General features: G+C 43.3%; 1 protein-coding gene across 1 annotated transcript; it reads left to right on the plus strand.

Moving 5' to 3' along the window:
* Positions 1-2,662: 2,662 nt before the first annotated feature.
* c1galt1lb (core 1 synthase, glycoprotein-N-acetylgalactosamine 3-beta-galactosyltransferase 1, like b) lies at positions 2,663-18,096 on the plus strand. Its single transcript, XM_014132760.3, has 6 exons — positions 2,663-2,801; positions 2,912-2,973; positions 3,070-3,165; positions 3,695-3,957; positions 4,847-5,511; positions 16,303-18,096. Exons 4-6 carry the CDS (start codon positions 3,729-3,731, stop codon positions 16,627-16,629), a joined length of 1,221 nt encoding a protein of 406 aa, XP_013988235.1. The 5' UTR covers positions 2,663-2,801; positions 2,912-2,973; positions 3,070-3,165; positions 3,695-3,728; the 3' UTR covers positions 16,630-18,096.
* Positions 18,097-18,317: the final 221 nt, after the last annotated feature.

Raw genomic sequence — 18,317 nt, forward strand, 5'->3', positions numbered from 1 at the left:
AGTTATGAGCTCTGGGGAGACGTTTACTCGCATCGTGGGAACCAAGCACCTGTGGAGGCTAGGAGCGGGGAGTGTCCCTCGTCCTTGTCAGAACTCTGAACTCACTGCTAAGTCTCAGCTGCCCCTTGGGCCCCACTGGAAGCACCAGTGTCCACAATTACACCTGTTCCCACACTTAGAAATGGGTTGTCCCTATCAGGCACCCTTATGTGCCTTGCACAAACCAATCCAAATGTCTCAGCTGTGGTGGTGTAATGGTGTCAGGTTTTGTTTTCTCTCCTCAATGTGATGGCTGAAAAGGGGCATTATTTCAATGTCTGTTGCTATGTTGGGTTGAGAGGAGGGTGGGAAAAACACCATGGACTTGGCAATTTGCACCTGTGAAAATGTATCTACGGCTTGGACTGAATGGGGTTTAACTTGACATTTCTACAGAAGTATGATGCCCTCTCCTTGTGTAGCCACACAGCAGTGCTTATAACTACACCACTGTGTTTTTATCTGCTGCTCTACAGTGTGAGGAAATGATCTCCGGGAGTGATGCAATGGAGGAATTGACCTGGTATTTACACTTGGCGTCACAAAATGATACAGTATGTTTGCAAAAGGAGGGTTCTGTTCACCAGTTATCGTTTATTGTTTAGAAATTCTACATTTATTTTAAAAGAATGCCGATTCGGAAACCTGAAAAAGAGTGAGGTTTAGAGGTTAAACCACAGTTTGAATATTTAAATAAGAACCAGTGTAATGTAGTGAAGCTTATACAACTCTTTAATTGTTTATTGTAGAATTGACATGCTTGATGAAACATTCATCATATTCCATATACATTTTGTAGCACTTTAAAAGTTGAGAAATGGTTCTGGAAAGTTGTACATTTTGTCAACTGTCATGAATGTTCAAAATCGTTATTTTATGTTTCAGATTTATTTGGTTTGATGCCATGTACAGCAAACCCAAAAATACTTAACCTATTTTCATTTGAGAAGTTATTTCTCAGAAATAGTGATTGGAGCTCAGCTGTTCCTGTTAACAAAATGTTTTAGTTTTTTGGCGCAAAGGTTTCCTCAGTGATAAATAAATGCCATTTAGCCGACAGTTTTATCCAAAGTGACAGTCAGGCGTGCATACATTTTACGTATAGGTAGTCCCGGTGATCAAACCACAACCCTGGTGTTACAAGCGCCAGGCTTAAACAACTGAGCTAGAAAATGCTTAACGTGTGTATATATTGTGAATAATTGTAGCTCTTTAAAATCTGTAAATAATTTAGCTTGAGCATGGGAGGGGATCATTTTTATATTTAGTTAAGATCATTATACGCACACTTCCTTGTTGAGGGGTGTTATTGAGTGAAGATGTCAAACAGATCCAATTTTGTTACATTTTTAATTCACCAGATGAACACCCTCCCTAAAAGTCTGAGCTGCATTGTAAAATCTTGGTATATTCATACCTTGCAAATGTAAAATAAAGACCATTAGAAAATACTTGGGCAAGATATGCCACAGTGTTTATTGATGTTTTAAGGAATTCTCTCAGTAGTTTCAAGTGATAGGCCTATATGAAATTTGAGGAAACTATTTATTTTTCTGTCAACAACCCTTACACCCTCACATTTTTCTACTATTTGTTGAAGTCAGTGGTTTGTGGAAACTATCATAAAGAAAATCGACTGCCGTAGTGCAGGCAGTGTAGTGAATAGAAAAATGCCATTCGTTTAAGTGAACAAAAATGTTTTGAAGACCATCATGGTACCAATAACTGCTTCTAATACATCAGATGTATGTCCTTGAACCGATTTATTTGAAAATTGCACACAGAAGGATAATTTAGCTCATGAGTGGCGGAGCGGTCTAAGGCACTGCATCTCAGTGCTAGAGGCATCACTACAGACTCTAATTCGATTCCAGGCTGTATCACATCTGGCTGTGATTGGGAGTCCCATAGGGCGGCGCACAATTGGCCCAGCGTCGTTAGGGTTTGGTCGGGGTAGGCCATCATTGTAAATAAGAATTTGTTCTTAACTGACTTACCAAGTAAAATAAATACAAAAAGTTGCTAATGGCAGCCTGCAGTTCCCAATTCGCCCTTCAACTTGAGTTATTCAATGAGAGGAGGCAGCACTGAGTTAGCCTGCAACGTTCCCCTGCTCAGACGTTGCATGCATCAACCTATGGTTGCGTGCCACCTCAGCGACTGACAGATTGCTATAACATATGTGATTAACTTATACTTAAAATACTTATCCAAGCGTTGTAAGATCTGGTATGCGGCAGCAATGCCTGGGCAGAGGATCGTGCCCTGAGTCTTCACATAGGAATGAATGGTGTCACCTGATCGATGGCTTTGTCGAGTCATTGGGCTAGTTCGTTTTGAGTGGAGTTTATACAGTTTAGAGACCTTTACAGTTTAGAGAACAATTCCATTGGTACTTAAGTGTAATCTCCACTCACCCGGGGCATCGGGCCATGCAAAACGAACTTGCCCACTGTTTTTTGCTACAGCACTAGCACCCGATTAGTGCTCTGGTGCCACCCAATGATTGGTTGTGCCTGCTCTGTGTACATACAATGATCCAATAGAAACTTAACAGTATTTAAAGGGCGGGGACTAAGGCAAGACAAGGCAAACGATTAAGCAATCAATGACTTCAGATACATGTTGTGGGCCTGCGCATTAGAAGCTAATGTTGGCGTTTCCTGTAAATGCAACACAGCCACCGTAAAGCGTTTTACACGTTATTTTATACCTCGATAAAATCATACTGGTTTTACATCGAAGTTGAGCCTGTGGCTGAGGTAGTTTATTTTGACATAATATGAAAGACACAGGATACTCTCAGAGAATCAGTATTGGTTTCGGATGACAGTTGGAATTGATGTCTTGTTTCGCTATTTCTAATCCATAGTTGGCTGGCTGAAAAGGATAATGTGAGATGCGGCTAGCAACCAAACCCACAGAGCTAGTTAGGTAAAGAATATTCCAAGAGAAGACTGTTTTCATCCCTTCAACGCCAAGTGGTAACGTTATTTGTTTTTGACGAGATGGTGTTTTACTCGTAAGCAGATGGCTCTCTAACATGACACGCGCCACAGTTTCCCCACTATTCAACTGGACCCAAGAGAGGGACTTTTCCGCAATGGTGTTCAAGTAACGTTAGTGGTAAGGGCCTGCTAACCACCAATTTCTCTTTTGACATTTCCGCCAGACGTATTGGTAGCTAACAAAGTATGGCAAGGTCAGCTATGTACCAAGCGTAGCTGTATTTTATTTGAGATCACAGATCTAAAATGTATTGGCATGCTGTTTACATTATCATATAACTAGCTACAATGAAAGTAGTCAGCCAAATGAACTAATGATTAATTCTCTCTACTCCAATAATGTACACACCATATACTAATCTCCCACCCATTTCTTTGCATAGTGCCCAGCATGGATGGCGTTCATTTGTACATGTCTGTCAAACAGTGGGGGTTTCCCAAACGTGCACCTAACATTACACAGCTGATTCAAATAATCCAAGTTTGATGATGAGTTCATTATTTGAATCAGATGTGTAGTGCTAGGGCATAAATCAAAATGTACACCCAGAGGGAGAGGGAGGGAGCGAGCAAGGACCGAGTTTTGGAAACCCAGCTCTAAGTTAACACCGCCCTGCCTCTCTTGTTTGTTTTGACTCTTGAAATAGGGATTCAGCTTGAGGCACATTGTTTGAGTTCGTCATGAAGGCGCTGGGCTCGCGCTGTGCCTTCCTCGTAGGCTTCCTGGTGGGGACCTGTACGCTCTATGTGTTCCTACGGCAGGTATGGTTCGAGAGGACCTTCTCAACACGTTCTCAGCTCGATGGCCTGGAGAAGACAGCAGCTCAGCTACGTGAGCTGGAGGAGGACAGCAAGAACTGGAAGAAGGAGAGGTCGGCTCTCTTCAACCTCAACCACCCCCACCACAAAGGTACAGTGCCAGAAGGAGATGGTAGTTTTAACAGCCAGGGGTCAACACTAAGCTTGACATGATTCTATGTGTCTTCTAATCTTGACAGATTTCAAGTAGAGCCACTGAGCCGGTAACGTTAAATACATTTGAGATCTCAAATATGAATGCATTTATAAAGAGTCATGACTCATGTACTTCCATTATGTGCTTAGCACATCCTTATCTGTTAAGTATGTGGTTGTCTTGCCAAGTCTATCTTGATAATGAATCTGATCGTCTCCAGTGTTATTTAAAACTTCAGTCTTTAATGGTTGTTGAGGCTGTGAAGTGGATGGTACTTCCTGGTTATCTGCTAAATCGGGTAACGGAAGCCACCTTTGTTCCAAAGAGGGGTTGGGTTGAAGAAGTAATATGACCATCATGGGTTGCGTTACACATTTTACTACTGTATAGGCCTATGTTCTGTTTGTTCACTCTTCTAGAAACCACAGTGTGGATGTGGTAATGTAAAAATCCTGACTCATTGCCATTTTACATATGTACATATTTACAATAGCCCAGGGAAATGTAAGTTGTTATGCCTTTGTCTTCTTAGAATAAACATTAGCTAATAATAAACATTGATTTGTCTGCACAAGAAGAAACTAGTCTACTGTATTTATCTTCATACAGAGTGCAACAGTAACCTAATTGGTCATTAGATCATGCTGTGGCTTTAGGCGGTATTTCCATATATCCCTAAATACGATTTAAATGAATAAAAAGGCAATTATCATCCATTATTTAGAACAATGGGGTCTTTGATTCTGTGCAGTTGGATCTGAAGACATGCAGACTGATGGATAATGAACTTCAATAATCAAGTGCAAAAAAGTAAATGTCCTTCTTAACTCCCCACCACCACCAGGTGAGGACAGCCACATGGCAGATGAGCTGTACAAGAAGGTGCGCATCCTTTGCTGGGTGATGACAGGGCCCAACAACCTGCAGAAGAAGGCCCGCCATGTAAAGAACACCTGGAGCCGCCACTGTAACGTGGTGGTGTTCATGAGCTCTGTGGAAGACCCTGACTTCCCCACTGTGGGGCTGGGCACCAAGGAAGGCCGCGACCAGCTCTACTGGAAGACCATCCGGGCCTTCCACTACGCCCTGGAGAACCATGGAGACGAGGCTGACTGGTTCCTTAAGGCTGACGATGACACCTACGTTGTCGTGGACAACCTGCGCTGGGTGCTGGCCAATCACACGCCAGAGGAGCCCATCTACTTTGGACGCAGGTTTAAGCCCTACACCAAGCAGGGCTACATGAGCGGCGGGGCAGGCTACGTGCTGAGCAAAGAGGCCCTTAAGAGGTTTGTGGATGGCTTCAAGACCAAGGTGTGCACCCACACCACCCACGTGGAGGACCTGGCCATGGGCCAGTGCATGGAGAAGGTGGGGGTGGTGGCCGGGGACGCCAGAGACACCGTCCTCAGGGAGACTTTCCACCCCTTTGTCCCTGAGCAGCACCTTACCTCCAAGTTCCCCAAGAGCTTCTGGTACTGGAGCTACTGCTACTACCCCATCTCAGAGGTAGGTACCTGGAGGCTGATATTGGCTGTTGTTGGGCTGAATAAGTAAGTTAGAGGCTTAGATGTGATTTAGTTCAATACTAGGCAATATGCATTTATTTACAGTAACATCCGGACTTGCCATTTGTCCAGCAACTCCATGGGTCAAAACCATTAGCTCCATAACACTCAATAAGTCATAAAAAACAGTTAGTGTAAAAAATCCCATAAAGACTTAAAACAACCCAATATTTACAATTGTACATGAGCTCTCTGCCTAGGCTTCCTCGTGGCGCCATGGCAACCATGGAACCCCAAAGTATAATAGAATGAATAGAACGTGCTTAGAACTTCTAACCCTGGAAATGTGACAGTAATGTGATGCAATCATTTCCATGGTAATGTAGAATGTTAAAATTATAACTGATGTGGCTCATGCAATTGAATGAATGTATTTTTTTTGTAATGTCCGTTCGAATCAATTAATCACAGCATATATTTTACTTCCTGCTTTGCACCTATGGGTACACTCGCAATGGCCGCCAGTCCACCCATTATGCCATCATTGACTTAAATGGCGATGCCCATTCTATTCATTCTATTTTAATGTAATTGTATTGCTTTTTATCCTGCAGATTTTCTTGTGTATGTAAAGTGACTTTGGGTGTCGCGAAAAGCACGTAATACATTTGTATTTTATTTCTAAGGCAACACATGCGGTCAGGAGGGAAGAAAATGTGTGTATATGTTGTGCTATTCGAACGGTTATTATGGTAACCGTGGTCATTTGGCTGGCCAATTAGTCATCCAAAATTCCATGACGTCACAGCCCTAGTGGTAGACGTCATGGACTATTTACTGAATAGACCCAACCTAGCCTAAGATGACACCAGATATGTCCTAGTGAAACCAGTTTCGCCAGTGCTGCTGCTATCCCTGCTAATGTGGCCAGTTAATAAGGTGGGTGAAGCCTTTTTAAGGCTAATTATCATTCACCTTAGCTTTATCATGATACAAACATGTAAAGCAACTCCTGCTGAGTTGGGATTTGATATGGTTTAAAAAGCATCCAGTTGGGCCTCCCGAGGTGCTCAGCGGTCTAAGGCACTGCATTGCAGTGCTAGAGGCATCACTACAGACCTGGGTTCGATCCCAGGCTGTATCACAACCAGCTGTCATCGGGAGTCCCATAGGGCGGTGCACAATTGTCCCAGCGTTGTCTGGGTTAGGGGAGGGTTTAGCCGGGGGGGCTTTACTTAGCTCATTGTGCTCCAGTGACTCCTTGCGGCGGGCCGGGCGCCTGCAGGCGGGCCTCGGTTTTCAGTTGAACGGTGCTTCCTCTGACACATTGGTGCGGCTGGCGGGCAAGTGTTAAGAAGTGCAGTTTGGCGGGTCATGTTTCAGAGGACGCATGACTCGACCTTCACCTCCGGCGCCGGTTGGGGAGTTGTAGCGATGAGACAAGATTCTAATTGGGGAGAAAAAGGGGGTTAAAATAAATTTTTTAAAAAGTACAAAATAACTACCAGTTATTCCTTGTTTTGCCATGTGTAGGCTATTCATTGTCAGTAGGATCTGACTATGTGACTGTGGTTTCTATAGTACTGTACCTTGTCTTCTGTACAGCATTTCATGAGATTTCCTTATTGACCCAAGACAGAACTGGAACAGGTTGAAAGGGAAGAGGGAAGGACAAGTGACTGATTGTGTTCCCAGATAAGTGTGTAATTTGAGGGTGTACAGTCACTGCCCAGAGTGGGTGTAAATGCGCTTCAGTGATGCAATTTCACTTCCTCATGTTATAAAATCCATTTTACTAAGACAAATTATGATTCTTCTTGTTCTGGATTGGTCAGTGGGGTCTTTCTCTAACATTTATATTAAAAAAGTCTAATTTCTTAACCCAATGCATCCGAAAATAAACACAGCGCTCTGTTGACAGACCAGTGCCGCTTCCTGCAGAGACTTTGACGATTTTTTGTTGTTGTGGTCATCTGTAAAGTTGTTTCCTCGGGTCGCAAAATGTAACCTGACACGAGCAGAATTACACTGAACAAAAATATGAACGCAACATGTGAAGTGTTTGTCCCATATTTCATAAGATTCAATAAAAGAGCTGTTTTTTTCCCCCCATATGCCAAAAAAGCTTATTTCTCAATTTTGTGAACAAATTAGTTTATCGCTGTTAAAATCTAATTTTATTAGTCACATGCGCCGAATACAACAGGTGTAGACCTTAGAGTGAAATGCTTACTTATGAGCCCCCAACCAACAATGCAGGTTAAAAAAAATGCACACAAGAATAAGAGATAAAAGTAACAAGTAATTTTAAAAGAGCAGCAGTAAAACAACAATAGTGACACTATATACAGGGGGGTACCGGTACAGAGTCAATGTGTGTGGGCATCGGTTAGTTGAGGTAGTATGTACAGTTGAGTCAGATGTTTACATGCACCTTAGCCAAATGCATTTAAACTCAGTTTTTCACAATTCCTGATATTTAATCCTAGTAAAAATTCCCTGTCTTAGGTCAGTTAGGATCACCACTTTATTTTAAGAATGTGAAATGTCAGAATCATAGTAGTGATTTATTTCAGCTTTTCTTTCTTGCATCACATTCCCAGTGGGTCAGAAGTTTACATGCACTCAATTAGTATTTGGTAGCATTGCCTTTAAATTGTTTAACTTGGGTCAAATGTTTCGGTTAGCCTTCCACAAGCTTCCAATAATAAGTTGGGTGAATTTTGGCCCATTCCTCCTAACAGAGCTGGTGTAACTGAGTCAGGTTTGTAGGCCTGATTCTTGGTCGCACACGCTTTTTCAGTTCTGCCCACAAATGTTCTATAGGATTGAGGTCAGGGCTTTGTGATGGCCACTCCAATACCTTGACTTTGTTGTCCTTAAGCCATTTTGTCACAACTTGGCTTGGTGTCATTGTCCATTTGGAAGACCCATTTGCGGCCAAGCTTTAACTTCCTGACTGATGTCTTGATGTTGCTTCAATATATCCACATAATTTTACTTCCTCATGATGCCATCTATTTTGTGAAGTGCACCAGTCCCTCCTGCAGCAAAGCACCCCCACAACATGATGCTACCACCCTCGTGCTTTACGGTTGGGACGGTGTTCTTCGGCTTGCAAGCTTCCCCCCTTTTCCTCCAAACATAACAATGATCATTGTGGCCAAACAGTTCTATTTTTCTTTCATCAGACCAGAGGACATTTTTCCAAAAAGTACAATCTTTGTTGCAAACCGTAGTCTGGCTTTTTTTATGGCGGTTTTGGAGCATTGGATTCTTCCTTGCAGAGCGGCCTTTCGGGTTATGTCGATATAGGATTAGTTTCTGTGGATATAGATACTTTTGTACCTGTTTCCTCCAGCATCTTCACAAGGTCCTTTGCTGCTGTTCTGGGATTGAGTTGCACTTTTTGCACCAAAGTACGTTCATCTCTAGGAGACAGAACGCGTCTCCTTCCTGAGCGGTATGACGGCTGCATGGTCCCACGGTGTTTACTTGCGTACTATTGTTTGTACAGATGAATGTGGTACCTTCAGGCGTTTGGAAATTGCTCCCAAGGATGAACCAGACTTCTGGAGGTCTTTTTTTAAAATTCTGAGGTCTTGGCTGATTTCTTTAGATTTTCCCATGTTGTCAAGCAAAGAGGAACTGAGTTTGAAGGTAGGCCTTGAAATACATCCACAGGTACACCTCCAATTGACCCAAATTATGTCAATAAGCCTGTCAGAAGCTTCTAAAGCCATGCCATCATTTTCTGGAATTTTCCAAGCTGTTTAAAGGCACAGTCAACTTACTGTATGTAAACTTCTGACCCACTGGAATTGTGATAGTGTGTTGGGGTTTGTTTCCTTGTCAATCATTGGCTCATTGTTGAAATGATCATTATGACCACCTTTTTATTAAGTCATTCAAAAACCTTTAATGCAATTGCAGACAGAAGTTGACAACAGGAACATAAAACGCATGTTTCAGAGTATGTTCTGCAAAATAGTCAAAGTCCAACTTATTTTATTAAACCCGAAGTCCAGCCTTAATGTCACTGCCTACGTCATTACCTTCTACTCATGAGACCAAGCCCATGCATCCACAGCTACACAAACATAGTTTCAGTGTTGTCTAATAGCTTAGCAGTTAAATGTCCACTACCCAATTTTGATTTATAGTGGAATGTCTGACTAGTCTCTTATCTCTTACACTCCCTGGGGAGTTCTGTGTCTGCATCTTTTATCTTTTAGGCTCTTCTCAGACACCCTGAACTCACACATTTCTCAGACAGTTTCTTTAGAAGAGGCAGAGACTAGAAAAGTACTGTGGAACAATATTAAAACTCATAATGTGTGTGATATACACTGCTCAAAAAAATAAAGGGAACACTTAAACAATAGTGTGTGTGTGGCCTCCACGTGCCTGTATGACCTCCCTACAACGCCTGGGCATGCTCCTGATGAGGTGGCGGATGGTCTCCTGAGGGATCTCCTCCCAGACCTGAACTAAAGCATCCGCCAACTCCTGGACAGTCTGTGGTGCAACGTGGCGTTGGTGGATGGAGCGAGACATGATGTCCCAGATGTGCTCAATTGGATTCAGGTCTGGGGAACGGGCTGGCCAGTCCATAGCAGCAATGCCTTCCTCTTGCAGGCACTGCTGACACACTCCAGCCACATGAGGTCTAGCATTGTCTTGCATTAGGAGGAACCCAGGGCCAACCGCACCAGCATATGGTCTCACAAGGGGTCTGAGGATCTCATCTCGGTACCTAATGGCAGTCAGGCTACCTCTGGCGAGCACATGGAGGGCTGTGCGGCCCCCCCAAAGAAATGCCACCCCACACCATGACTGACCCACCGCCAAACCGGTCATGCTGGAGGATGTTGCAGGCAGCAGAATGTTCTCCACGGCGTCTCCAGACTCTGTCACGTCTGTCACGTGCTCAGTGTGAACCTGCTTTTATCTGTGAAGAGCACAGGGCGCCAGTGGCGAATTTGCCAATCTTGGTGTTCTCTGGCAAATGCCAAACGTCCTGCACGGTGTTGGGCTGTAAGCACAACCCCCACCTGTTGAGGTCGGGCCCTCATACCACCATCATGGAGTCTGTTTCTGACCGTTTGAGCAGACACATGCACATTTGTGTCCTGCTGAAGGTCATTTTGCAGGGCTCTGGCAGTGCTTCTCCTGCTCCTCCTTGCACAAAGGCGGAGGTAGCGGTCCTGCTGCTGGGTTGTTGCCCTCCTACGGCCTCCTCCACGTCTCCTGATGTACTGGCCTGTCTCCTGGTAGCGCCTCCATGCTCTGGACACTACGCTGACAGACACAGCAAACCTTCTTGCCACAGATCGCATTGATGTGCCATCCTGGATGAGCTGCACTACCTGAGCCACTTGTGTGGATTGTAGACTCCGTCTCATGCTACCACTAGAGTGAAAGCACCGCCAGCATTCAAAAGTGACCAAAACATCAGCCAGGAAGCATAGGAACTGAGAAGTGGTCTGTGGTCCCCTCCTGCAGAATCACTCCTTTATTGGGGGTGTCTTGCTTATTGCCTATAATTTCCACCTGTTGTCTATTCCATTTGCACAACAGCATGTGAAATTTATTGTCAATCAGTGTTGCTTCCTAAGTGGACAGTTTGATTTCACAGAAGTGTGATTGACTTGGAGTTACATTGTGTTGTTTAAGTGTTCCCTTTTTTTGAGCAGTGTATATAGTTAATCTGTGGTCTAGGACCCTATATATGTAAGGAGGGAGGGGTCTTATAACCCCTCCCCTTATTAATACAACATAAGCATAATCAGTTATTATAAGACATCAAACATTTGGTACAGCCCCTATCATGACCCCTAGGTGAACCCTGACAAGTGAAATAATCTGTCTGTAAACAATTGTAGGAAAAATGACTTGTGTCATGCACAAAGTAATGTCCCATCTGACTTGCCAAAACTATTGTTTGTTAACAAGAAATTGAGTGTTGGAAAAACAAGTTTCAATGACTCCAACCTAAGTGTATGTAAACTTCCGACTTCAAATGTACATGTAGGTAGAGTTATTGAAGTGACTATGCATAGATGACGACAACGGAGAGTAGCAGTGGTGTAAAGGGGGGGGGGGGGGTGCAAATAGTCAGGGTAGCCATTTCATTAGATGTTCATGAGTCTTATGGCTTGGGGTAGAAGCTGTTTAGAAGCCTCTTGGAGCTAGACTTGGCGCTCTGGTGCCGCTTGCCATGCGGTAGCAGAGAAAACAGTCAATGACTAGGATGGCTGGAGTGTCTTACCATTTTTAGGGCCTTCCTCTGACACTGCCTGGTATAGAGTTACTGGATGGCAGGAAGCTTGTCCCCAGTGATGTACTGGGCTGTTCGCACTACCCTCTGTAGTGCCTTGCGGTCGGAGGCCGAGCAGTTTCCATACCAGGCAGTGATGCAACCAGTCAGGATCTGTTAGTAAGCATTTCTCCTTTGCCAAGATATTCCATCCACCTGACAGATGTGGCATATCAAGAAGCTGAACAAACAGTGTAATCATTACAAAGGTGCACATTGTGCTGGGGACAATAAAAGGCCACTATAAAATGTGCAGTTTTGTCACACAACACAATGCCACATATGTCTCAAGTTGAGGGAGCATGCAATTGGCATGTTGACTGCAGGAATGTACACCAGAGCTGTTGCCAGATAATTTAATATACATTGCTCTACCAACTTAGTTTATAGAATTTGGCAGTACGTCCAACATCCTCACAACCGCAGAACACGTGTAACCACGCCAGCCCAGGACCTTGACATCCAGTTTCTTCACCTGCGGAACCGTCTGAGACCAGCCACCCGGACAGCTGATGAAACTGGTTTGCACAACCGAAGAATTTCTGCACAAACTGTCAGAAACCGTCTCAGGGAAGCTCACCTGCGTGCATGTTGTCCTCACCAGGGTCTTGACCTGACTGCAGTTCGGTATTGTAACCAACTTCAGTGGGCCATTGGCATGTTGGAGAATCCCGGTTTCAACTGTACAGGTCAGATGGCAGACAGCATGTATTGTTGTGTGGGCAAGCAGTTTGCTGATGTCAACGTTGTGAACCGAGTGCCCAGTGGTGCTAGGGCTTTGGTATGGGCAGGCATAAGCTACGGACTACGAACACAATTGCATTTTATCGATGGCAATTAGAATGCGCAGAGATACTGTGACGAGATCCTGAGACCTATTGTCGTGCTATTCATCCGCCGCTCACCTCATGTTTCAGCATGATAATGCATGATCTGTACACAATTACTAGAAGCTGAAAATGTCCCAGTTTTTCAATGGTCTGCATGCTCACTAGACATGTTAGTCATTGAGCATGTTTTGGTGCTCTGGATCGAAGTATACGACAGTGTTCCTGCCAATATCCAGTAACTTTGCACAGTGGGACAACATTCCACAGGCCAAAAGCCTGATCAACTATACGAAGGTGATTTGTCCAAATGGCGGTAACCTGTCAATATCTGGTGTTCTGATCCACGCCCCTACTTTTTTTAACTTCTATGGGCTAGCGTCCCACCTGCGGGACACAGCCAGTGAAATATCAGGACGGAAAATTCAAAAACGTCATAATTTAACTTTCTCAAACATACGACTATTTTAAACCATTTTAAAGATACACTTCTCGTTAATCTAACCACATTGTCCGATTTCAAAAAGGCTTTACAGCGAAAGCAAAACATTAGATTATGTTAGGAGAGTACATAGACAAAAATAATCACACAGCCATTTTCCAAGCAAGGACATGTGTCAATAAAACCCAAAACACAGCGAAATGAAGCACTAACCTTTGACGATCTTCATCAGATGACACTCCTAGGACATTATGTTACACAATACATGTATGTTTTGTTCGATAAAGTTCACATTTATATCCAAAAACAGCATTTTACATTGGCGCGTGATATTCAGAAAATGTATTCCCACTAAAACGTTCGGTGAATGTGCACATCAATTTAAAAAATACACATAAACGTTGACAAAATACACAACAATTATTTTAAGAATTATATATAGACTACTCCTTTATGCAACCGCTGTGTCAGATTTTAAAATAGCTTTACGGAGAAGCACATTTTTCAATATTCTGAATACATAGCTCAGCCATCACGGCGAGCTATTCAGACACCTGCCAAATTTGGGGCAACCTAAACTCAGAATTAGTATTAGAAATATTGTATTACCTTTGCTGATCTTCGTCAGAATGCACTCCCAGGACTGCTACTTCCACAAGAAATGTTGTTTTTGTTCCAAATAATCCATAGTTATGTCCAAATACCTCCGTTTTGTTCGTGCTTACAGATCACTTATCCAAAGGCATAACGCGCGAGTGCGGAACGAGAGACAGTCAAAATGTTCCATTACCGTACTTAAAAGCATGTCAAACGCTGTTTTAAAATCAATCTTTATGGTATATTATCGCAATTTTACGTTAAATTCCAACCGGACAATGGCATATTCATTCAAGAAGAAAAAGGAGGGGCGCGCTTGCGGGACCGAGCATATCCAATCCCTTTGTTGCCAGGCAGACCACTCAGTAACTGAGCTCCTATACTCTGCCCAGTGACAGGAAAATGCTCAAACCACTTTCTGAAGGCTTCAGACAGCCAATGGAAGCCTTAGGAAGTGCAACGTCACCCCACAGACACTGGAGCTTCATTAGAGAATCAAAAGAACTACAATTCTCAGACTTTTCACCTCCTGCTTGGATTTTTCTCAGGTTTTTGCCTGCCATATGAGTTCTGTTATACTCAGACACCATTCAAACAGTTTTAGAAACTTCAGTGTTTTCTATCCAAATCTACTAATAATATGCATATTCTAGTTTCTGGGCCAGAGTAGTAACCTGTTTAAATTGGGTATGTTTTTTCATCTGGCCGTGAAAATACTGCCCCCTAGCCCAGACAGGTTAAGGTGTCTGACCTACAGGTGTACAGTGCATTCGGTAAGTATTTAGACCCCTTCAGTTTTTTTCAAATTTTGTTACGTTACAACCTTATTCTAAAATTATCAATCTACACACAATACCCCATAATGACAAAGCAGAAATGTTTTTTTTTTTTTAAATGTTTGCAAATGTATAAATAACTTAATTTACATAAGTATTCAGATCCTTTGCTATGAGACTTGAAATTGAGCTCGGGTGCATCTTTCTTCTTTTGATCAGCCTTTATGTTTCTACAACTTGATTGGAGTCCACCTGTGGTAAATTCAAATGATTTGGACATGATTTGGAAAGGCACACACCTGTCTATGGTCCCACAGTTGACAGTGCATGTCAGAGCATAAGCCAAGCCATGAGGTCAAAGGAATTGTCCATAAAGCTCCGAGACAGGATTGTGTCAAGGCACAGATCTGGGGAAGGGTACCAAAAAAATGTCTGCCGCATTGAAGGTGCCCAAGAACACAGTGGCCTCCATCATTCTTCATTGTAAGAAGTTAGGAGACACCAAGACTCTTCCTAGAGCTGGCCGTCCGGCCAAACTGAGCAATCGGGGGAGAAGGGCCTTGGTCAGGCAGGTAACCAAGAACCTGTTGGTCACTCTGACAGAGCTCCAGAGTTCCATCTCTGCAGCACTCCACCACTCCACCAATCAGGCCTTTATGGTAGAGTGGCCATATGGATGCCACTCCTCAGTAAAAGGCATGTCAGCCTGCTTGGAGTTTGCCAACAGGCACCTAAAGGACTCCCAGACCATGAGAAACAAGATTCTGTGGTCTGATGAAACCAATACTGAACTCTTTCGCCTGAATGCCAAGTGTCCCGTCTGGAGGAGACCAGGCACCACTCGTCACCTGGCCAGTACCATCCCTACGGGTGAAGGATGGTGGTGGCAGCTCTGGGGATGTTTTTCAGCTGCAGGGACTAGGAGACTAGTCAGTATAAATACATTTGCAAAAATGTCTAAATACCTGTTCGCTTTGTCATTATGGGGTTTCGTGTGTAGATTGAAGGGGGGGGGGGGAACTATTTAGAATAAGGCTGTAACGTAACAAAATGTGAAGGGGTCTGAATACTTTCCGAATGTACTGTATAGCTGTATTCCCAGTAGTGAATCCATAGATTAGGACCTAAGGTAATTTGTCCATTGAAATACATTCATTATTTGAGCTGTAACTCAGTAACAGCTTTTAAATTGTTGCATTTATATTTTTGTTCAGTTTAAATGTAAAATGCTTTGAAAAATAAAAAGCTTGCGGTATGCTCTGACTTTTCAGAGACGCTTGTTTTTCTGAGATCTGTGGGGGGGACAGGAATTTCTCATTAATATGAAAAGCTTATACTAAAACATAAAAATATGTCTTGTCTCAATCGCACAGCATCCAGCCTAGCTGACGCCATACTATTTTCCTGAATTTAAAAAAATAAAAATTTACCACTTTTCTCTGGCCTACATGGATTTAGTCTCCTTAAACTTGGCCATTCTACATGGGTAAAAACTCCAATAAATGTTGAACGAATTATAAAGACCTGAGGTTTGAACCCTTTGGTTTTCTTAGTATCTTAACAATTATTTTTATCCATTGGTCAAAAGATCAATTTTTGATTGAACAACCTATAATTTAGCTCCTTGCACGGTCAGTGTTTTTGACTTACTGACATGATACGACTACTCCATTTTAGTTTTACTACTAAATTGTTAGATGAATCACTGTCCCCTGTCCAGTTTGTTGTTGTAATGCTAAACTGAGCCTTGGGCCTCCCTCACTGTCTGTACCCCCTCCCTTTTCCTTTCCCCATCCTGGCTCTAACCTTGGTCTTCTGTACTGTCCCGTAGGGGCCAAATTGCTGCTCGGACCTGTCTGTGTCTTTCCACTATGTGGACGCGTCTCTCATGTACCTGCTGGAGTACTACACCTACCACCTGCGTGCCTTTGGCTACAGGTACCGCTACCAGCCCCCGGCCCCGCTGGGCTACAAGAATGAGGCGTGGGACAGGTCAGAGGGTGGACACTCGTACTCCAAAGAGCAACCGGCCATCCAGAAGGGGCCACTGGCGAGGGTGGAGAGTCCGTCCAGGACAGACAGGAAACAGGAAGTGATGCCTCCTGCTGCAGCAGAAGAGAAAGACCCGCCTGCTGCTGCACAGGATGACAAGCAGTAGCAGCCTTGTGTATCTGAGAGCGAGGTGTGTTAATGGTTGCTTTTGAGCGTGCATGTGTGCAGATGCATCTGTATGGACACACCTGCACACATTTTTACAGAAGTGAAAAGACTCAACTGTGGTGCCTCCCAAAGAAGTGTACTGTTGTGAAGGATTGTGTTAGTGGTAAAGAATGTGTGACTGGCTGTTGGTTGGGTTGTCACTGGCACCAGCCCATCCCCTTTTTTCTTTTATGTCCTTGTGTGAAAAAAGTTTACCACACATACTCCATGTTGAAATGTCAACAGCCCTTCAATTTTTTTAAAGATCTTTACCATGATTGTTTCAAATACCTTTTTTAATCCATGTTTTAATTCCCTCAGTTCTTGGACCACTCTTAAGGCATTAAAGGATGACTTGGTGAGTGGTCCTGGGCCAATGTTACTGTAGGAGATTCCTGCTGGACTGGTTCATCTGGCCACTCCCCACTGTAACTACTTTGACCACTCCTCACAGCCCTCGCTTTAACATTGAGCTGACTAGATTAACTAACTAGATTTATCAGAAAGAATTTAGGATCAGCTTCCCCTACTCTAATCAACCTAAGCTACTAGGGGTTGAAAACCAAACTTGGTCTTAGATTTGTGTTTTATTTATACCTGTATAAAATATTGTCTGTAATAAGAAGACCAGCAGGTCTTTCAGACATACTGTTGAAGAGTGGTGATGAGAGAGAGGTCACTTTAAACCTGGGAGACTCAATCAGCCCCAGTAGCTTGTGCCTTGTGAAGCATGATTGTGTGCAACGTCAGTTGCACATTTTGAAACTGCACTGTGACTAAAAACAAGACGGACATGTCGCTTGAACCTACCTGTGCATGTTCAGTTTGCCGATCTCTAGAGAACAGTTTTTGCACCCTGTTTTGATTGGATAATATTGTTTATTTGTTTGATTCAAGTTCTATTTAAATCGGTTATGGGTAGGATGATTCAAGAGTTTTTATGGGAGGGTTTTCTGGGAAATGACAATGGGTGGGGATGTTTGGTGTGACGTCATTAGCTGATGTCGCTGACTGATTTTGTTTTATTTTTATGAATCTTCATTTGTATTATGATACCATATTCTTATTCTGTATGCTTTTACAGTATATTATACTTTTTGAGCAAAGTGACTCATTGATCACCTCAAACCAAACTCACAGGGTGTCTTGTCTTTTCATCTTCAGTTCAAATGGGACTTATGTCTATAGCCCTGTATTTCACTGGTTGTCTGTTTTATAGACATGAGTTAACTTAACATCCTGTACATGGTGCTGTATATTGGTCAGACACCATTTGCACAAACAGAGGGGCTGTATAGGTGTGTTGACATTTGTCACATGGCAGCCTGCATGTACAGCCATTGTAACTTAAACAGTAAACCAAATCAGCATGTATGCTGTAAGATTTTAAACCTGTTTCAAACAAGAATGACTTGGCAGTATCCTCCTCGCTTGTCCTTTCTACTTCCTGTTCACCTTACGAGCCGTCATTTCACATTTCATCTTAGTCACCCAACTGGCTTATCTCCTAGACTTTGAATGACTCTTAAAAGCTCTTGAGCTGTTGAGTCTGAATGTACTCGATGGGGGGGAAACAATGCATGACGTTAGTCACATGCGTCAGTGTGAAAGGTGCGGGGCGGGTCTACTCCACTCCTTCAATCACAA

The sequence above is a fragment of the Salmo salar genome, chromosome 12 (assembly GCF_965601325.2).
Source record: "Salmo salar chromosome 12, fSalSal1, whole genome shotgun sequence".
NCBI classification, from domain to species: domain Eukaryota; kingdom Metazoa; phylum Chordata; class Actinopteri; order Salmoniformes; family Salmonidae; genus Salmo; species Salmo salar.